Raw genomic sequence first — 22768 nt, forward strand, 5'->3', positions numbered from 1 at the left:
AGAATGTGTTCTTGTGAAACAAAGATGTATAATGCTAAGTTTCTAGAATAGATTGTGTAGAGATTTTTCATCAACGTTCTTATGTGATAAGTTTCTTATTATTAATTGGTAGTATTATATGGTATATATTTTTACATTTATGTGGCATATTCATATGTTGACACTATGTATAGGTTTTAGCTTTGTTCTTATATAGGTAATATATTTTTCTACTATATATTTATAGTTGTACATATACTAACTCTTACCATTTGCTTCCTTTTTGTAGTTTATTGTCTTGTCCTATTTATTTTCTTTGTTATCTCTCTTGGTGCTTTCACTTTGTGTCTTGGTGGGTTTAGTCTCTCCCCCGTGTTTGTTTGTTTTTTTGTCTTTATTTTATTTTACTTCTTTTGACTTGCGTTGGGGCGTGTGCAGTCCCTCTCTTCCAGGTCTTCTTTAATTAGCGACCTTGTGCCAAATCTGCATCTTACATTGTTTGACACCTCTTGCTTTCTCTTCCTGATGATGGATCATGTAGTGTGATTCGGAACGTTGATGAAAAATCTCTACACAATCTATTCCAGAAACTTAGCATTATAAATCATGGATTGTGGAAATCTGATTGCATTAAACAAAGATGTGTTTATAAAGTTAGGTGAGTTTTAGGTTTAGCAATCTTTTCAGGTCTTCTTTTTATATTTTTATTAGAAAGGTGTTTTTTTAAAATTCGTGAACTCTCCCATCTATGATCCTTGGAGCACCCAAGAGTGATTAAGGAGTCCCAATGTACCCACAAGGAAATCTTGGCATCCATGATGCTCCCTAGTCACTCTCAAATAGTTCCCATGGCTTGTACTTCCCAAGACTGTTTACCACAAATCTGAGACCCTAAACACAAGAACCTAAACATCCTAGGTTATTTGCCACACGTATTCAAAAGCAGTGTTGTAAACACACACATACTCCATTGCAAATAGGGACCCCCTTTTTTTGTTTTCTAGCTCAAAGTTATAGCTTAGTTTTCCTTAGTTTTGCAACATTTTTTTAGGTTTCTTAGTCTCCTAGTCCCTAAGGAATAATAGAAAAGTCAAATTAGGAAATTAATGTAAAAAACTTACGAGTGAGCAACCTTCAAAATTGGTAATTGAGTGCAAAAGCATGAAGAAGATGCTTGATAAAACATGACGTTGAAAAATTGTCAAGGATAAAACTGCAAATTCACACTAGGATTGTGGGTAGTTCCAAAGAGAGAAAAAAGATTTTACTCATGAGAAGAACATGAAATTTGGAAATGATAAGTGAGGATTAGAGAAGGTTTTCATGAAATGAGAAAATTCCAGAATTTAGATGAGCATCAATCAAGATTCCAAAAGTGAAATAGGGATTTTATCCTTGGAATGAAAATGAAACAGGGATTTTTAGATTGTATCTAAAGATTGCAAATGGAATGTGGAATTTTCCAAAAACAAAAACAAAAATAATCCCTTGTCAAGGTCTTATTTCCAACCTTCACAAATGAGACAAAATAAGAGAATTCCAAAAATTGATAACAAATAATCCTTTAGAAAAGAAGAATTCCAAAGCAAGAAATGATAACCCTTCATGCCTACCTTTATACAAAAAGATGAGTCTATACAAGAGGAACCCATGAAAAACAATGAGGAAAGTGAAATTTTGGCTAAGTATCAAGCTTTGAGCATATTTATAGTCAGCTATCTCTTTAAGGGACTACTTGTAGATCACCAAAAGCACAATGCTAAAGTAGAAACGGTGGAATTAGGGGAAACAAACTCATGTGTTGTAGAAAAGGTTGGGATGTCTATCTGTGCCGAGTTTTGATAAATCATCCAATGGTGGAAATAGATCTTGGATTTAGAAATCAAATAACTTAAATTGAATTAGATGAAGGAGATTTGAGGCCATCAAATTTGCTATCGTTCACCTTGAATGAGTGGCACTAGTTATCATCGTTTTCTTGGCAAAATGGTCAGCACTCCCCTCAAGATTCATGGCAAGGGACTAACTGCCTCCTGTGGATTCTATAAGTATAGTGGTTGTATTGGACATTGATAGGTCCATCTTTTGGTGCAACAGCAACCACACTTGTAACAAGTGGTGTTAGAGCTTGGTCATAGGTTCAAAACTCCTTGAGTAACACTAATGGGGAGATTGTTGGCAAAATGGTTAGCACTCCCCTTACGATTTGTGACAGAGGACTAACCACCTCCTATGGATTCTATAAGTATAGCGGTTGTATTGGGCATTGATAGGTCCATCTTTTGGTGCAATGGCAACCACACTTGTAACAAGTTTAGTGACACAAGATCATGGTGAGTTAGTTTCTTATGATCAGTTTTCTTATACATTGATACAATGGTTTGACTACAAGGAATTGAAGGTGCACTCTAGAGAGTTGGCTCACTTCGAGATGAGTTATGAAACTTGATGAAGACTGTCAATTATCTATATCTCAAAAAAAAAATGTAAGTTGATATGAATCTTATTTTATGTTTCTAGACAAATTGAGTGATTTTTCGTACTTTTTTTGATACCTGAGAATACTTAGAAATTTATTTATATTAGCAGAAAAATTAGTTCAATAATCTGATTGCAAATCTAAGTTTGTTGAAATTCCTATATATCATATGTCATGCCTACCACTACTCAAAGGTGTTAAAAAGGAAATTAGACTCTAAACTTAAACATTTCTTTTGGCAAGGAACTGAAGAAAAGAAAAAACAAGCTTTGATAAAATGGGATAAAATTTGTAGACCTAAAGAGTTTGGAGACTTAGTAATTAAAAACTTGAGTTGACAAAACGTAACATTAGGCATTAAACTTGTTTGTAGAATGTTCAAAGAACATAATAGTAAATGGGCCAAAATTTTATACCGTAAATATTTAAATAGTAGTATCCCCATATCTCTTTTTAGAATAGTAAATCTGCCAAAAGGATCAAGACTTTGGAACTTTATATTAAGTTGTCGTCCTTTAATAGCTAAAACCCTAACTTGGGATTTTGGTTCAAGACAAAAAGCTTTATTTTGGGAGGACTCATGGTATGGGCTTCCTTCTCCAAATAGCGTAAATATACCATTGAACATAAAACATATCCTCACAAATCTATGGGGTGAGTATGTGAGTGATTACAAAATTTAAATAAACAATAACCAATATGGAGAATGGCAATGGAAATCTTTAGATGAAACCCCTCTATTAGATCAAGAGAAACGCATATTTAATCAATTTGTAAGTAAAAGACAAACAAATCATAAAGAAAGGGAAGATAAACTAATTTGGGGAGCATCAAAAGATGGAAAGTATAAAGTGAAATGAGGGTATGAAAAGATAATAAACTCGAAACGATGGAATATGATTGATATTCCTCTATATTTATGTTGGGATCCGGTATGTCTTCCAAAAGCAGGCATCATTCTTTGGGCAGCTCTTCAAAGGAGAATTCTAACAGCAAATAGGTTTACTAAAATGGGTTTTGAAGGACCGTCAAGATGTCCTCTCTGCGAAAAAGAATCTGAAACTGCTGAACACTTGTTTTTTGAATGTTCATTTGCTAAAGAATGTTGGTACTAGTTATGTAAGAAATTAAATTGGAATTCTGCATTTCCTAAAAATCTTTTTAACTTTTTAAGTAGTTGCCCGAAATATGGTAGTTCTAATGTTTATAATAATTTGTGGAAAATATCCCCATCTATTCTTTTATGGGAACCGCGGAAAGAAAGGAATAGAAGAATTTTTCGTAATACAAAGATTGATCTAACATCCTTCTTTAATAAATTAGAGGCATGCATAAGTGAGGTAGCCAATAATAATCTCAAGAATTCATATAAGGAGGATGGATCCTTTTCAGATTGGGATACAAAAATGTGGAAAAATTGGTTTAATTTAATAGATCCTCCAATGATTTATGCTAAAACAAATAAGATTGCTAGGAAAAACTGTAAATGGGAATCTCATCCTTTAGGATGGTCAAAGTTAAATTTTGATGGGACTTCTAGAGGTAATCTGGGATCAGCAGGCCTAGAATGTACAATTTATTCAAATAAGGTACCATGTCTAAATAAACGTGCCAAACCCTTAGGATTAATGTCTAACAATTTGGCAGAATTAGAAGCCCTAATAGAAGGATTAAAACTTAGTCGAGATATTGGAATTAAGAAACTAATTATAGAGGGAGACTCACAAATTATCTTAAATGTGTTAAGAAAAAGGAAAACCCCTAATTGTATCCTAAATTCTAAACTTGAGTATGCCTTAGATATAGTTGACAATTTTGAAGAAACAATCATCAAACATATCTATAGAGAAGCTAATAAAGAAGCATACAACCTTGCTAATAAAGGAGCGGATGGAGAGGAGATATTAATAAGATAAAATTGATATGTTAATCATTAGATAGATAATTATGCTTAGATAGTAATGATTGTAGAGGGATAAAAGTTAATTTGGGATATAATCTAATAAAGATGAAATATAAATATTCTAAAATAATTAAAAGAAAAAGAAAAAGAAATATAAATATGTATAATCAAATAATTTTCTAAAGCATATTTCAATTGTGCAATAGAAAATGCTGACTTGTATTTGATAATGTATTAAATGCATTTCTAACAACTTGATCTTAGCTTATTTTATTTTGACAGGTACTTCAGTAAGGATATCAAAAAAGTACAACTACAAATATGGAAGTTAAAAAGTTGGCATAAAATGATTAAATTAGTTAAGCTTTAATGAAAGATAATTATCCATCCCTAATCTTCGATACCTCACAAAAATGGATATCAAATTTATTTATAAATTTGGGCCTTATGGCCTTTTACCTATCAAAAAAAATAAATCTGAGTTTGTTGAAGAATTTCTTCCATGCAAATAAAAATTTAGAAGTTTTGCATGCTGTTTTTGGAAATATTAATGTATTCTTTTCAAGGTATTTAGGGATATTCAAACAGCAGGGGCAAAGTTCACAAAACAGAGTGCATAACTCTTAACAATGTTGTTTCAATTTTGAACCACCACATCTCCACAATCCAAGAGCTCCGAAACAAATGTAACAGGGTGTATCCGAACCATAGATGCAAGCTTTTAATAGACTCGAGCTAAAAAGCACTACAAATCTGTGGAAATCACCAAACTTAAACCTTCCTATCCCACGGACATAATACAAGTAAATCATGGTTTGTTGGCACTCTCTGCACTGTCAGACACTTGCGCCTCAAGATTCTTCACTCTATAATTGCTTCAAGTCCATAAGTTGCTTAGTTGCATCAAATTTGAAACTTTATTACCATATGGTTGTGGAATAAATAAAATCTACGATTCATAATTGTTTTGGTTCCATAGATGATAGGTATTATCAGCTACTGTCATGTCCCACTTGAGATTAGGCTTAATAAATAATAAATAGCAGCACTCAATGATGAAACTCAGAAGCAAGGGTTAGGGCCAAGTCATTTATCAATAAGAAGGCTGACCCCCTAAAGATGGGCACCCTATCTGAGGGTGTAAATAAAATATAACAAGCATTTGTCCCTATTGTGGGCCAACCAAGTTCTGACCCTTGGTGACGTATTTAAATCCAGATTAAATATTATATATGCTAGTCGAGCTGATTTGATAAGCTGTATTGTCTGGTGAAGAGTGCCTATTGGAAGGTATAAAGAGAGGTATGTTGATACTCATTGGGGCAACCACTCATTGCAGTTTAATTCTGATTTTAAGAGCAGATTGTGAAGATAAACAACAGCAGATATAAGAATATGTTGAAATACAGATATGTAAGAACAGAAAAGGAGCAGTTGGAGGGAAAAGGTACATTAGAAAAAGTATTTTAGGGTGTGCACAGAAATTGATAAGACATCACGATACATAAAGAACAATCATTAACAATTGACAAACAGCAAATATATTTTCCAAGGCAGCAACTGACATGATCTGCTAAGACAGCAATTAATATTGTTAATGGAAGTCATAAAGGATAGTGAGTAATAATCATGTCTATAATAGAGAAGTCATTATCTTTTTTTAAAATAGCTATTAGTCAAGTAAGGGTACCTCTCTTGGAAAGCAAGGCATCCTTTGTAAAGTATTGCATTTTTTCATTTAGGTAGGGAGATTTAAAAAGCATCAGACACAATGAATTAATGGAGAACAAGGATAAGCACTGGCAGTTGCATAGTATCAATGAAATAGATCTAAGGGAATAATCAATAATCTGATCAGACTTAAGGTATACATAACTGTGACATGGCATTCATAAATCTTTAATCCCTCAAGAAATCAAGTAAACAATCAATCAGCAAGATCAAGCAAACAATCATCAAATCCACATCACTCATCATCATCTTGGATCAAGAACACATACTATTCAGCAATCAAACATCACTCTATCAAATCAACATCATTCAATCATCGCCCACCAATATATCAAACTAGCTAACATTATATCATTACTCTTCAATCATCTTGATCACATAATCATAACTCACCTGTACCTTAAATCATCAAATCAAAAGAATTCATTCGACCAATCAATTAATTCAACAACAATCAATCAGCAGCAGGAGAAATTACATATATTCAGCAAATATCATCAATCATCCAGCAAATGTAAACACATAGCAGAGATATGCAATAAAGGAAGAAGGTAATCATCAAATGGGAATACCATCTACAGCAAATTTAATTGTAATAACACCTTCAGTCAGCCTGGTATAAAGGAATAATTGTACTCATGCATATTTGAATGAATGTGAATGCCAGTATATTTTTCAGACTTTATCTCTAATATACCCACTTCTTATAATAAACATACACAGGCAAATGTAGATTGAAGTATTATATCTACACAATGGACAATATCATACACTTACAATAATCAACCATATTTAGGAAAGAAAGTGCAAGGAGGGGGAACGGTGAGGCCTCACTAGGTACACCACCTCATGAGGTCAAGGAAGGCAGAGGTTCCACTCTTGCATCTAGGGTCAAGTTAAGGGCGCCCTATTGCAGTCTTCCCTCTAAGCTTATATGGGTTAGTTAATGAGGTAATTAAGAAAGGGATTCTAAATTATAGGAGGAGAGAAGGATAGCATGATGAAGGGGAACAGTATACAGGCTCTGCTAGGTACACCACCTCATTAGTACAATTGGCCAAGGGGTATAGAATTTCCGTTCTTAAGCCTAGGGCTGGAAGTAATTAGGGTAACTCATCATGTCCTTCCTATTTCAACCCTCGTTATGATTGAGCCCATGACAATTATGTGCTATAAGTGTATTTCTTTCTTAACCCTAAAAGTGGATGTATCACATGTATTAAGATTATAATATTATCTTATTTCGATACAAATTCCAAGATATGCATATGTCATCTTATTCCTAGGTTAGAATTATATACCTAACTATATTGTGTTCCTTGTTTCATTTGGATTTTGTGAATTTAGGGCAGATTACAAGGGAATCCAAGAAAGGGATATTACAGCTACATCTATTGTTAAACATGCTTTAACCCCAAATGCGTGAATATAATAAATTTGACCTCATAAGGTTCTCAAGTCCACCAAGAAATATGCAACCGGATTATATTTCCCTAATGACACGGAATGAATGTAAATTGGGACTCCTATTAAACTACGGTCCACAAGTCAGAAGCAATAGTAAGCTAACTAGTTAATCCAAAGTTGTAATATCCCCAAATAAGGTTAAAGGAAAAGCAACAATATCTCCAAAAATGTGCAACAGAAAATTCTACAATTTTATTTGCAAGTAAGATATCCTTTAACAAACTCAGATTTAACTCAACGTGCTAAAGCGACTGCTGCATAGTATGGCCTAGACTAGCTTGCTCTCAAAAGTACAAAAAGGTTTCAATTGAAAGTGACTCTCTACATAATCTGCTGTTTGAAGAGGACTTAAAAGCCTAGTTGATCTATTGAGACCTTAATAAATGATTCACTTTTACTAATTAGCCCTTTTGAAGCATCTATTTATCCCATATCTTTAGGGAAGGGAATGCCCTGGCAGACTTCTTTGTCAAAATTGGCATCATAATGAAAAATGTGTTTGGATGTCAAAGAAATGACCCCCCTCCCACCTAATATTGAAGACATTATTAAACATGATTTTTTCTTCAAGACCAAAGTCGTAATGTCACTTAATTTCCTTGCTTTTTCCAAGGTCCTTCATGGTGATCATTTAGCTAGTCTGAAAAATGATGGTAAAGGTAGTCCCTACCATTTCATGATAACCATGCAGATTGTTGATGTTGTTCTTTAGTTTTTGTTGTGGAATAAAAGTCAGACAGTTTTTTGGAAATTTGTGCTGGTAGTGATTTTGTGGGGTAGGGTTCTAGTTGTGATTTTCAGGCTGCTTATTTTGATAGGTGGCAAGAGGAACATGCTTAAACTATAACATGTGATGATGCCAAAAGAAATGCAAAGGTTTCGAGAATCCTAAAGAAGGGTGATGCAACTCCCTACTTAGAGCGCCTCCATGCTTTGATCCTAAAGTCTCAATATCTTCTTCAAGGGATGGAAGGACCAAACATTTTCAAACTATGGTAAAAGTGTGGAAATTTTTGAAGAGCTTGTTACTGAGATTAAGGGTCTCTTTATGGAAGGAAGAAAGAATTTTAGAGACAAGAGATCCTCAGAGGTGGTTGTGCATAAATTTCACAAAGGAAAGCGGGCAATAAACTCGTGACGAAGGCTAACAATGGTCATGATTTCGATTTTGATTTTAGGCACTTGGCATCTTCATGGTCTCCAAGACCACACCATTTGCATAACAACTAACGTGTGTTTGTACAGTTTCGTGCAAAGTGGCCCCACAAGTTGCATGCCCGACATTGAACCATTGGTCGGCCGTTCGCATCATACTGAATTTGACTGCAGCCCTCATTATTATTGTTATTATTGTTGTTGTTGGTGTTGTTTTGTCCCCTATTGTTGTTTCTGTACCCACCCAAGGTGGCACTGTCATTGTTTGTGTTTCCATTCCCTCCTGACGTGGATGCTTTCCGTGTGAGGAGCACTTGTTGATGCCCTCTTGTTTTCATATTGAACAGGCATTCCTTTGTGGAATGTCCCACAATTTGGTAGATGTCACAGAACCGATTCTTCGGACAGGATCCCTTAGTGTGACCTTCTGTCTTGCATTTTGTGCACCATAGCTTGTTTTCTTTGGTCTGGCTATTCCCTTTCTGCATATTCTTAAGCTCTTTCATCATCTTGATCATATCCTTCTGGAGGGCTCAGACCTTCTTACTGCCCTTTTAATCATTACTGCTATCCTCAGAAGAGGATTCATCCAAGTTGGATGATCTGCTTTTCTTCTTTTTCTTTGTTTTCTGTTCACTCTCTAAGTCCATCGCTCGATTGTACACTTCAGTGTACAACGATGGCAATACAATCTTCATTTTCCTTTTTAACTCCGTTCGTAGTCCTTCTATGAACCATCTCTTTTTCAACCCGTCTGTTGGCTTACTTTCCATTTTATTTACTAATTCTTTTAGCTTTCTAGCATATACATGGACTGTTTCATTTCTTCCTTGTTTTGTGCTGTAGATTTCTGCTACTATCTTGTCATCTCGTAGCAGTTGAAACTTTGTAATAAATTCCTTCTTTATGTTTTCCCATGTTGTTAGCTTTGCCAGTTCGGAGTCAGAAAACCAATTGATTGCTACACCTTGTAAGGTGGTTGGAAATAGCCTTACCCATTCGTCCTAGTTGTTTTCTCCATTCGCTATCCAAATTGTCTCGCAAGTTTTGCAATGTCTGATCGGGTCAGCCGTGCCATCCCTGTTGAACTTTGGTAACTTTTCCTTTGGATTGCCCGTCGGAACCCTTTCTTTCTTTTGTTGTGCACTATTGTTTGTACCCGCATTGTTCTCTACTTTCATACTGCTCTGAACACCCGCATTACGGACACCTACGTTCTCAAGTGGTGTGAAGGCTTCCTCAAGGACTTGGTTGTTTTGACCAAACTGTATTTGCTCGTCACGTGTATCAAGGACAAAGAGTTCACCCCACACTCGTGTTCCTTCGACACTCTGAGCCATGCTGGTCCTTTCCTTTCTGTCTGGATTCCTCCTTGGCCTACACCAGTTTGCCAATTCTTCCTTTGTTCCTTTGATCACCCTTCGCCTTTCTCAGGCTTCTTCTATCAACCTCTCCCTTGATCAACTTGGTGACTGCACTTCGTTCGTCAATGCTCCTGTGGTACCGTGTTCACCTCCTGTGACACCACTATCGTACCCTTCAGCGAGTTGTTAGAGTCTGTGCCTCCGGTCACTTTGCTGTGTGCGGTTTAATATTTCCCTTGCCACACGTATGCTGTCATCTTTTGGATTCTTATTTCTATCTTTATTCAATGTGTTTGGCATTCATAGCACCTGATCCTTATAGGCAACAGTGCCAAATGTTTACCGTACAAGGTAAACAGTTTATTAATGCATTTAGAGAATAGACAAGAACATGTAACACAGAAGTATTCCTTTTATTATTCACATGGTCCTTTCCTTTCTGTCCGGATTCTTCCTTGGCGTACACCAGTTTGCCAATTCTTCCTTTGTTCCTTCGATTACCCTTTGCCTTTCTCAAGCTTCTTCTATCAACCTCTCCCTTGATCAATTTGGTGACTGCACTTCGTTCGTCAATGCTCCTGTGGTACCGTGGTCACCTCCTATGACTCCACTGTCGTACCCTTCGGCGAGTTGTTAGAGTCTATGCCTCTGGTTGCTTTGTTGTGTGCGGTTTAATATTTCTCGTGCCATACGTATGCTGTCATCTTTTGGATTCTTATTTCTATCTTTATTCAATGTGTTCGACATTCATAGCACTCGATCCTTATAGGCAACGGTGCCAAATGTTTACCATACAGGGTAAACAATTTATTAATGCATTCAAACAATAGACAAGAACATGTAACACAGAAGTATTCCTTTTATTATTCGCATGTATACAAAAGATAGTACAATATTTGGTATGATCGATTACAATGATGATTACAATTCTTATTATGATCCAAAGTCCATTCTAGATGGTGTACATATACCTTCCCGAAGAGGTGACTCAATCATCACGTGCCCGTTCGGATACTATTCTACTCGTCGGCTACAATATAGAATTTCCCAACAACAACCAAAAATAAAGATAGGGAAGAAAAATTCCTTCATTGGGCTTAGAGTTCACCGAAGCATAATGCTTCAAGACAAGGCCGACTTGGTTGGCCTATTCCTGGCATTGATTTTCTCAAAGCAATCTTGGGTCTTGGGGAGTGCGATAAGTGGCAGAAGAAGAAAATGAAATATGCAGGAATCAAGCATAAAGGACCTTCAGATCTAGAAACCCCCAAAATGGAGTCTAATAGGTCCTAGAGCCTCCAATGATGGGTGCTAACATTTTAGGATGGTATAGGTACACACAATGAGGGCAAACCATTGGAAATTCATCTGGGTTAAGCAGGTTGTTTAATATGGATATGCTTTCATGCTTTTGATCTTTAAAGAGTTAAGCAGGGTTAGTATGATAGTTGTACTTCTAGGCCCCCAAACTTGTTGGATAAGCTCAAAGGCACCTTGTATGATCTCCCAAGGGTACTCCATAAGGATGATGAATGCTTTGGACGAAACCTCAAAGGCATTTATGTACTAAAGTAATATCGAAATATTTGGTATAATGGTCATGTAAGTAGCTTTCTTTCAAGCCAGCTAGTTTTAAGTAACTTTTTGTTCTTTGTTGGTAAGTGTTCAACATATTCCCATATGATTTATAACAAGGTTTAACAACCTCCTTCGAGATCCTTATTTGGGATGGTAGCAGTTTCCTGAATAGATGCACCTTTTAGGAGAAATGGTCAACTCAACTCTCTCTAAGTAGTATTAGAGCAGGGTCCTAGGTGGGCAACATATCCCCTTGAGAATCGTGATATGGTTTGGTAACTACATTTGAGATCCTTGACTAGGATGATAGTAGTTTCCTAAATAAATGAATCTTTTGGGAGAAATGGTCAACTGAACTCCCTATATTTTTATGTTGTTTGTCTAGTAACTTTTTATTTTGTCTTTTAGTTCTTAATCATTTCCATTATGAAAAGATTTTCTTGTAATTATTTATTTAAGGAGAATTCCTCTTATTTGTTTAATATTGAATATCAATTGATTATAATTTCACGGTGTTAGAGAAAAGTCTGGTTTTTGGCGAAATTTTCTAATAAACTGTGGTTTAATTGTGTAGAGATTTGGAAGAAATTTCTAGAAGTTTTTGCCCATATTTTTAAAACTAAAATTGTGGGATTTTTTTGTTGAATTTTTTATACAAGCAAATTTATGGTTTTTCCTGAACATTTCATAAGGAAAATTTTCAGTAGATTGTTTTCTTTATTTTTAAAATAAAATTTAGGGTTTTCAGTTTGGTGATTTTTTTAAAACAAAAATTGTGGTTTCTGCAGATTATTTTACTATTTTTTCACCAAAAATCAAATTTTTGTGGAGATACTAAAGGGTTTTTTGTTCTTTTAACTGAGGATTGCTGGTTGTTTTGATCTAAGAGGGTTTTGCATGGTGAGTTTTGAATGATTTTTGTAATGTAAATAGGATTTGTTCAATTTTTCCCAAAAACAATCGTGGCTTTGTTTGTTGTGGGTTTTCTGGTTTTTAACATTTTTTTGAAAATCGTTGGTTTTTACTGTTTTTCCCACAACAAAGGTTTTTTAAAACTGTAACTAAATTGTGGCTTTCTATTTTCTACAAAATGTTTTGACAATTTTTAAATTTTAATTTTAAAAACGGTGGTTTTTTGTAAATTGTTTTTGGGTTGTGCCTAGGGTTTCTAGGGAAAATGATATTCCTGCAAGTATACTTGAGTTTTTTGACAATCTTTTCACAAAATCGTGTTTGATTTCAACATTGTATCGAGGGTTTGATGATTTTTCCACAAAATTATGGTGCTGTTTTGCAACTTCTTTTGATGATTCTTAGCAACATCATGGATTTCAGAGTTTTTGCCCAATTTTTTTATAATTTGAACTCTAGATTATAGGATGAATGGCTCGGTTACCCAAAATTAGGTGAAGGTTTTCAACTTGTTCCCGTTCTTAGTTATATGAGGAAGTTCTGTGGAAAGTGGTTAGCTGACTAGAAGTCCAACTAGGGAGGGTCTCAGAATTAGGCTCGTGTTGCAAAATATTACAAAGAGAAGGAATTGTGGCCAAACAACTTGCAAAATATGGCAATTTTTTGTAGGGTTGTTAGTAGAAATGACTCCCACTTATTGCATCAAATTCTCCCAAGGCCAGCATTGTGATAGATGATTCAGATCAGATCGCTGGTGGCTCTTGTATTGCAATGGTGGATTATCATAAGAGTTGTGTGTTGTATTTGTTTCCCTCCCTTGAAAGAAAATCGATTACTTCATCTAACGCAATTGATGGTGATAGACAACTTGATGTGTCACCAAATCAGAGTGATCTGCTGATGGTTACATGAGAACAGTTTGATTCTGCCTCATATTGTTTCTATTGTGCAGATTTGTTTATAGAGTACTTGTTTGATAGTCCGGAGTTTTAGGAGGGACCATTTGGAGTTAGTAACGGGTACTCTCATCCTAGGTTCTCACGGGATTCAACAGTTGGTGGGAGCAATTATAGGTACTTTGACTACAATGCTCCTTCATAGAGATTTTGTGGTTGGGTTTGTAGAGAGGGTTTGCAAATGTCCTAAACCAAGTAGCTGTTTGGGGTCAGAGATTGAAGCTATCTTCCGATTCCTGAGTTCTAAGTGATGAGTCATTGACAAAGATTGAAGCCTTTCACCATAACTACACAATGAGGAGTAATCATCATTTTTCTTTTGATGCACATGTGGAGGACTTGATGATGGGTCCATGTGGATTGGCTCCAGGATTATACCATCCTTTGTGAGATGCATATACTCCATCTTAAGTAGATGGATTCAGTAGCTGCAAGTTAGTGGGGACAACTTGCATAGTCAACACATCCATGACATCTTAGCAAAGGATGGAGATGGTGATTGATACAAACATCTTCAGGAGTATCTCCACAAATTTGCTGGATTTTACACCCATGAGAGATTGATATATTATAGAAAGAGGTTTGGTATATTAGATGTTTCTAGATATTCTCACCTCCTTGTGATGGATAGATGTGAGTTTCAGTTATATTGGAACCCAGGTGGTGAAAGGATTAGCATTGCAGTTTGGGTGGGTCCCATTGGTGTATGGTAAAGTTGCGAACAAGGTTGAGTTGTAGAAGCTTGGGAATGTTCTTCTTGGTAGGTTTCTATTCTGGATTTGGGTTCCAGGTATATTTGGTCGGTCACTCTCTAGTGTGCAGTGTGATCCTTCGTGTGCCACGAGATTACAGTCTGGGATCACCTGGGTGTATTGCATTGTATACATGGTGTGGATTACTTGTAGTCTCACATTTAGTCCTCATGCACATGATTTATTTCAGATGGACGGTTCAGTTGCATGTGTGATGGACAATCTGCATGACAACATACCTTGTGCCAAGTTTGGAAACAATCAAGATCAATGTTTTGAGTTGCTTCCACTCGAGATTCTTACACCTGTAACAGCTGATGGCAAGGATGAGTTGATTCAACAGGTTCAGTTCAACATGCCAGTGTTACACAAGTTTGTTTGGTGGCAGTAGAGACATTGCACAGGTTTTCCCTTGGGATTTAGGTGGAGTTTATTTGCAGTTGAGATTGTTTGGTGACAAGCAATTTCAAGAGGGGCAAATTGTAATGTCCCCTTTTGGCAGACATGGATTTTTGAGGATTAACCTATTTTTCTGACCCTCCTAGGCTGATGAGTAGGGATAGAGGGTCTCTTGAGGCCCTTACCATCTCCAGAGCTCAGTGGTTTCCAGTTCTAGCTTTCGTTTGATATTTAGAGGGATCCATTTTCCATTCTATTTATAGAAACTCAGAGGTTGATCGAGAAGGGCCCTTTTGATTTTTGAGTAAGTCAGTCATACCGATAGAGGATGCAGTGGCTGACTCCCTGGTTTAGACGGTTTTTCAAAATAATGAGCATTTAATGAAATATTAATATTTTAATGACCTTAATGATGTCTAAATATTTAAGTTATATTATAAATTTATAAATTGACTACATAATAAAGTGTTGGCCATGGTGAGGGAAATGAGGAATTAATACCCATCGATTAAAAATGTGCTTTATTAATGATATATTACAAGTCAACAAATGCAAATGAAATATTCATTAAAAAGCCTTGCTAGTGAAGATTCAGGGGGAAATTTTATAAAAGCCTTCATCTTAAAATATCAATTAATTCATGACTCGTGCTTTTTGCTTTTGTTTGGAGAAGTTGAAACAAGGGTTTTAGATCTTGAGTTTGTAGAATTGTGAATTCTTCCAAGTGTCTTTACACTTTGAACTGTTAAAACTGTCCAGTGGATTGTGCTTGCGATGCTCTTATTCAGAGACCATAATTTTGCCAGAAATTGGGATAGATTTGAGAGGGGTTTCAACATTTTTCTTGAAGGAAATAATTATAAGTCAGTGGCTGGTGATTACGTGTCAATCACAGATTTAGCCTGAAGCTGCGTTTGATTTACTTAGCTGCGGTAGTTGTTGTGGGACAGTGTTGATCTTTCTAGGGAGCTGCAATATTGTTTAGACTTTAGAGAGCCCGTGAATGTTTGTTGAGGGCTCGTATTTGCATTTGAAGATACCAGTTTTATAATATCAGCATCAATGTCAAGAATTAATAATTTTTCAGCAAACTGCCACTACTTTCCAGGTTTCTCATTGTACCTTTAACATCATTTAGTTTGACACATTGTACTTGGCTTGGTATTCAAAAATAGTGAGTTACAAGGTTGCTCACTAACTGTTTGACGAATGCCTTACTGTAATTATTAATTTTAGTTTATAATGAATGATTAATGCATGCAAACTGTTTGCTTAAAAGCCTAGTGACTGTAGATGTACATTGGGATGCATGGAAAGTGTTATCTTTATGTCAACTAGTTGTACTAGTGAATTTCAATCATTTACATGTTTGTTCAAGGTCTGAAACAACTAGTATAACAATAAATAGGCAATTAGGCAAAGGTTTTAAGTTTAATTAATCTTGATTAATTAAATTTTCGGAAGAATTTAGTCAGAATTGTTCAATTAATTGAATTAATTGAACTTTAGAAGAACAAAGGAAAATGTAATTAATTATGTAAATTAATTACATACAAGGATGACAATGATTAATTAAATAATATCATTAAACATAAAGCTTAGAAGAACAATTAGGGGCAAAAATTTAATAATTTAGCATAGTTAAGTTTAGGGAGTTTACAAATATGACTATTCCAATGTATTAGTTGGAGAGAGTTGTGATAGAGGGAAGAGGAAGGCCACTTCTACTAAAGGGAAAAAACTACAGCGTTACAGATAATGAATTCACAAAATCATGAGCAACTGAATGTTTCCAAGGCCAACTTTTTATATGCCTATGCTATCCTATATCATTTGGCAAGGTCCCATTAGTTCAAATGTGTGTTGGGAGTACAATGATAGTTGGATCTTCTTGTGCTCCCCTTGAAGAATATAGATTGTGTATCTTCCACCTTAACAAACAATATTCAAAGGTGAACATGACAGAGGGATGATTTAACATGGAATAGGGTTGGTTCCATCGTTATGGATGGATGGACTGATATTTGACTTCAACCACTCATTAATAATTATATTGTTACATGCCCTGCTCTTAGAGCTTTCGATTGTCTTATGAAAAACAAGGATGTTCATATACTTGCACATTCCTATTATGATTGTCTTCAAGGTCAAAGAGAAAAGAACATCTTTAATTCACATTTCCATCCGCTTGTGGGAAACTTTTTTGCATTTGCTCATTAATGAGCCTAGAATTGTCCATGTTTTTTGCATCAGTTATATAATCACCAGCTATAATGTATGCCTTTCCTTGATGGGAAAATGGAAAACGTTTCTAATTCACATTTCTATTCACTTGTGAGAAACTGATTGGTTGAGTAGTTGTTTTCTGCTCTATATTTCAATGCGTATAGATTCAGCATATGCATTTTAATACTCGAACAAAAGTTCTCCTGCTTTGCTCAATTGTACAGCTTCTGACCAACAAAATTCTATGTATGACAAAGTAAGGACTGTTCATATTTTTAGACAATTCCAGTTTCATTATATTCAATTTCATATATTTAACCATCCGTAATCTACGTTACCACATGCGGCCCAGACATGGAATTCGGAACTAGGTTCACACCGAATTTGAATTCTGTTCACATTCGTTCCAAAGTCAGCATCAGACTAAAATATCCAGTCTAAATTCTTAAAATCAGACCCTGCCCGACTTTCCATCGAATTTCGAAGATTTTTTCCCATCCTCTGCGAGCCTGGTCAGAATTTGAGCAAATGTGGAGCGAATTCACATTCCACGTCAGTGTCTTTGACTTTTAAAAAGCCTTTTTTTTGACTTTTTATAACCTAAAACGGACCCCTGTCTGTACCGGAATCCAAACGAACAACTTAGTCTTTAATTCAATATTTTATTCAGTTGTGAGAAACAAATTGGTGGAGTAGTTATTTTCTGCGCATTAAGCTGTTGCATAACATTGCCTGCCTTTCTTGCATCAGTTTTATAATCGTCAATTGCAATTTATGCCTTTATTGACATTTCTATTTGCTATTTACTTGTAAGGAAACAATTGGTGGAGCAGTCATTTTCTGCTCTAAAGCAGGAAAAAAACATTGGTCAATGTTTTTTGCAACAGATTAGTAATCATGAATCACAACCTTATGAGCAGGTGGAATGTCATATCAGTAGATGACTGTCAAATTAAATGTGACAAGTTGACATGTGTCCTTTGATACATACTATTTATAGTTCCATAGAGGAAACTAAAGATACTGTTTTCAAATGTGAAAGTTATTTAGAGTGGAATAGTGTGCAAGAGAGGAACTGTTGCATGGAAATTCTATTAATGTCAACCTGGACTTCAATATCTTTACAACTTCAAGAATGCTTAGAGTGAAATCCTGTGCTATAGAGAAACTGCTGTGTGGAAATTCTAATAATGCCAACTTGACTTAATACTTACAAATCTTTATGACTTGAGGAATGCAACAGCCAATAGAAATTATATTTCTGCAGGTAGTTTTTAACTTAGGAAGTTACTTTTATAACTAAATAGGAAACTGCTTAACTAGTGAAAATGTCAGGATGAAGAACTTTATGCATATTGTCTGAAATACTTCTCCACGTGTTGATTTATCAAACATAAGGAGTACCAACTCGGTGCTCATCTCTAGCTGGGCAAGAAGTTCCCTTTTTCAGATTATGCTAAATAAAGTCAATTCAACAAAGTTTATCATGAGCCTTTTTGAATGCATGCCAAAAAGTGATTTAGTCTAATGGTTGGAATATCTATTTGTACCTGTACACATTCACATTAAAATGAGTACATTGAAATGGTAACCTGCAATTGAAGGAAATGGTTTGCCTTTGCTAAGACATCACTGCCCGTGTTAGGTGCAATTTCAGTAGTGTGCAGTAAGGGACATTCAACATTAGGAGCTTTCCTTCTGTTATAAGCGGACCTTGCAGGAAAACATATTAATTAATGTAGAACATTAGGTTTTACATTTTAGGGACTGTTTTTTTGGTTAGAAAACATTATTTCGCATTTTTTTTTTTGAACTTATTGTATCTTGGCTCGACTGCAGATAAAGAGTTGGATATCATCGAAATGGCTGTGTATGGAAATGTGATTCGACCAGGACTTCAATGTCGTTGCAAAACTGTTGCCGAAATGCTTGATAAGTACAAATCAAAAGGCACACAGATTGCATGTGAGTTGCCATACAAGGAAAATCCCTGAACACCTTATTTAAACTGGAATATCTGATGGAATCGAGGCAATGGTTGAACAGTGAACTTTGAGGATTATTTTATGCAGATAAACTTTTGCAAACTGTCTTCAACCTCAAAATCTTTAACATAGAGATGATTACTTATCAGCTTCCTTATTTTAGGGGAGAGCACTGTTCATGTGACTGACTGTATCTTTCTCTATATTGAATTTGACTGTGGGGAGTCAAGAAGTTTTTACAGGTTATTAAATGTTGTAAATTTGTAGCCACTAACATCCTATCTTGAACGTGTAAGGATAGTCCTGTCAGATATGATTAAAATATCACAAACAGTTGATTCTTTCGGTTTTCTGTAAGTCCCCAACTGTCAATTTTTCCTCTGAATGATTGAAAAATTCTTAAGCATGTTGTTTTTGAAAATAAATGTCAACACATTAGCAGCTGCCAAGTATACGGTGATTGCTGATTTATAATATATTGCTTTTATGTTGAATGGAATGAAGTATACGAGTTTCCACAACCATAAAATAGTTGTATTAGCTGAGGTTATAAATTATATGTTCTAGCTAAGTATGCTTGGTTATTGTGCTGATTCTGAGGATTCCTGATAAGCTTTCTTTTTTCATGTTCACTGAGTAGATTGGGTTCATGTGCTGTACATAATTGAAACCTGCATCCACGCACAAATATGACACAGAAATCTATTCCAATTTTCTTCTCTGCCCAAATTTTTGGATGCTATTCTGACGAACTGTCCTTGAAGATCTTCTATATGCCTTATTGTTAGTATTAGGAAAAATGCAACTTACATTACTCAATTAAGGATCAATTCAACGACAGGGCCACATGAAAAGTCCCTAGCAAGGAAGGTACGAAACTTAGAACTAGCATTGGTACCTGGGGCCCTGAGATTCTGTGAGTTCACATCAATTGCACACCTATGCCCTAAATTCTGAAGATTCCTATCTACTCATTAGTCATGCAATTTGCATTGAATTCTTACCAATTCATTCATTCGAGAGGTTATCTTTGGGCTGCTATTTTTCACATGGATTTTAAAATACACAGGCATATCATTGGGTCTAACAGATAACCATATATAGGTTAGTTTGTAGAAGAACGTCCACTTAAAACCAACATTTGATGATCTTACCGTTCAACCAAAAAGCTGAGGTTTTAGATTTTTCAGACAGTATCTCTTCATGATTATGAAGCTAGATTATAGTACATTTTTCCTGAAGCAATAAGATAATTTTGAGAACAATGATAATGATTTAGGATAATTGTATTCTATATTTTAGTTCAACAAGTACTGATAATCATGATATGCAATCAATTATAGGATAAAATAAAACTAGCACTTGCACCCAAAGGAGGTGCATGGAGTAGGACAATAGGGAAAATAAGTGCAAATTTATATAAGATGGTTGTGTGTGTATTAAATCACAACTATTCTACAATTGATAATATTGTAGACATGTTATGGCATTTTTCGCTTAACATTTAATATAAATAAAAAAGAAATGCAATAGAGGAAAATAAAAACAAACATATTTAAATTGATATATGACTTTTCCACAAAGTGAACTATTTTTTAAGCAAAACAGTAAAAGCATTTACCTTCAATTTTGCTTGTAAGTTGAATATGATGTGTTTATTAAACACTAGCTCTTTTCTTGCACCTTCACATTGATTTATGTCAACATAAAATATTAGCTATTTCCTTTTTTAGCAAGAAAAATATTTTAATTCATCAAAGAGTATTATTTGTACTTGCATCAATTGAAGTTATTGCTTTCACTTGGGCTTTCAAGGGAGTTTCTCAAAAGACCATTTCTGATAAGAATTTGAGAATAATGAGTAGTCATGTTCAACGGGTGTGTCCAATGTTTAATCAGCTTCACCAGTGACAAAAATCTCACATTAACAAGCACACATGTAATATTAAGATTCAATAAAACATTAAATCATAGTATCTCACATTAGTGAACCCACACATGTAATATTAAGATCCAATAGAAACATTAAATCATAGTTTAATTGCACAACACATTGTTTTCAAACCCTATTTCATCCCAAGAGATCCAAACAACATCTAGACATTGTTTTGTTGTGAAGAATCATATAAAGCTTGTTTTAGTCCTAAATAACTACTTAACTGCAAAAACCATTAATTAAACCATTAAACTATGAAAAATATTGATTTGAATATCAACTCATAATTGCAATAATTTCTTCTATTAAATGCAAGTACAAGAATACTTGTTATGGAGTCTTGACATAAAGTCTAGGTCATTGAACACTACCAATAGTGGTACCTAGTGTGTAATGTGAGTCTCATAAATAGATAAATTGTACTCAAGTAAGCATGATGGCACTAGGCTTAGGGAGATTGTCCAATGTGTCATCTCTAAATAACCACCATTGGGGAAGTCGGCATGTTTAGACCTATTGAGATAGGTGTAGTTGATGCCTTGTATCCACAACCACTACAACAATCATGTGTCAAGTTTACCTACTCATGCAATTGCCAAAGTACATATACAAATAATTGCAACTATTGAAATGGAATTTTAATAGCATAATCATTTTTATGTATTTGAACATTATGATTCCACCCCTTCAATAAATACTCATCATTAACAACATAACAATGATAATGTCATCAGTGGTGAAGGGAAAATCGGTGGTTGGGAAGAGGAGGAAAGTGAAGCACTCGCTAATGAAATATACGACTCCTTGGAGGAACGATGGGGTCCTAGTTCCTTGGTGTCAAATCCCTCCTAAGCAAGCTAGTCCCAAGGGTGGTGGTCAAGATGGTGGCATTGGTGCCAAGAGCTCAAATAGTGGTGCGGGTTGGGGGTCCTTTCCTCAACTTTTCAAGGGAGGAGGCAACATGATGGTTTGGCTAATAGAGATGCTTGGTCTTTTGGTTTGTCGTATGCCCAATTTTAATAGTATGGGCTAATGTGTGTTTGGGTAGGTTTTTTTTTTTTTGGGGGGGGGATTTATATAGGAAAAGAGGTGTGAGGGTATTGGAGGGAGGTAACAAAAATTGAGTTTGGGCAATATTTTTTTGAAAATAGGAGGGTTCTTTAGTATTTAGTGTATGCATGTGCTATGCTTTAGGTTCACTAAGTGAAGCCCTCCTAGGAATAGTGAGATCCTATCACCACTGACCTCATAATAATCCACTTTAATCAAACAAATATTTCTTACTACACTAATTATAATTTAATATTAAATATAATTCATTCTACATCAAAGCATAGGTTCAAAACCATAATGCCTTCTTCTAGGACAAGGTTGGAGTGAATGATACATGTTGATGCAAGGAGTGGTTCTTGGTCATTATGTTTCTTAGCATGTGATACAAGTTGATCTTGTGAAGAAGTTATCCAAAACTAAATGTGTCATCCAAGCAAAGTGATGTATGAAATTTTCGAGGACATGTTATCGGATAAGTTTCACTATCCAGTAACATTGTTCTCCATTATCCACTTTATTAACTAAAGATGTATAATTAACTAGATTAATGAACGTCAAACAAATTTTCAATCCTCAAGAACCTTTTAACTAAAGAACCTATCTTAATGGTACCAAAATAGAATCTTCAATTCCATATTCATACTGATGCTTAAGATCACACAATATATGGAGTAATAGAGCAAGAGGGACACATTAATGAATGTGTTCTCTACCATATCAATGAATGTTTACATTTAGGTTCTATTTCGTTCCTACAAGGTGACAGGAATTAACCTTTTCATAATCCGGATTTGAATTTTTTTGCATTCGTTTCGAAATTGGCAAAATTAAATTAGAATACGAGACCTCTAATTTTGCCTCAAAACTAGGTTATCAGACTTCCCACTAGCAAC

At 35.1% G+C, this 22768-nt stretch overlaps 1 protein-coding gene across 1 annotated transcript in view; it reads left to right on the forward strand.

The window, feature by feature from the left end:
* Positions 1-19362, forward strand: part of LOC149530346 (HNH endonuclease domain-containing protein) — an 81263-nt gene extending 61901 nt beyond the window's left edge. Inside the window, exon 3 of the mRNA XM_089810521.1 lies at positions 18741-19362. Coding sequence (XP_089666647.1) covers positions 18741-18895 — 155 coding nt within the window. The 3' untranslated portion in view covers positions 18896-19362. The remainder of the gene's footprint in view (positions 1-18740) is intronic.
* The last annotated feature ends 3406 nt before the right edge of the window (positions 19363-22768 follow it).

This window comes from Cupressus sempervirens, chromosome 11 (assembly GCF_028749045.1).
Source record: "Cupressus sempervirens isolate cs-2001-9-10 chromosome 11, ASM2874904v1, whole genome shotgun sequence".
NCBI classification, from domain to species: domain Eukaryota; kingdom Viridiplantae; phylum Streptophyta; class Pinopsida; order Cupressales; family Cupressaceae; genus Cupressus; species Cupressus sempervirens.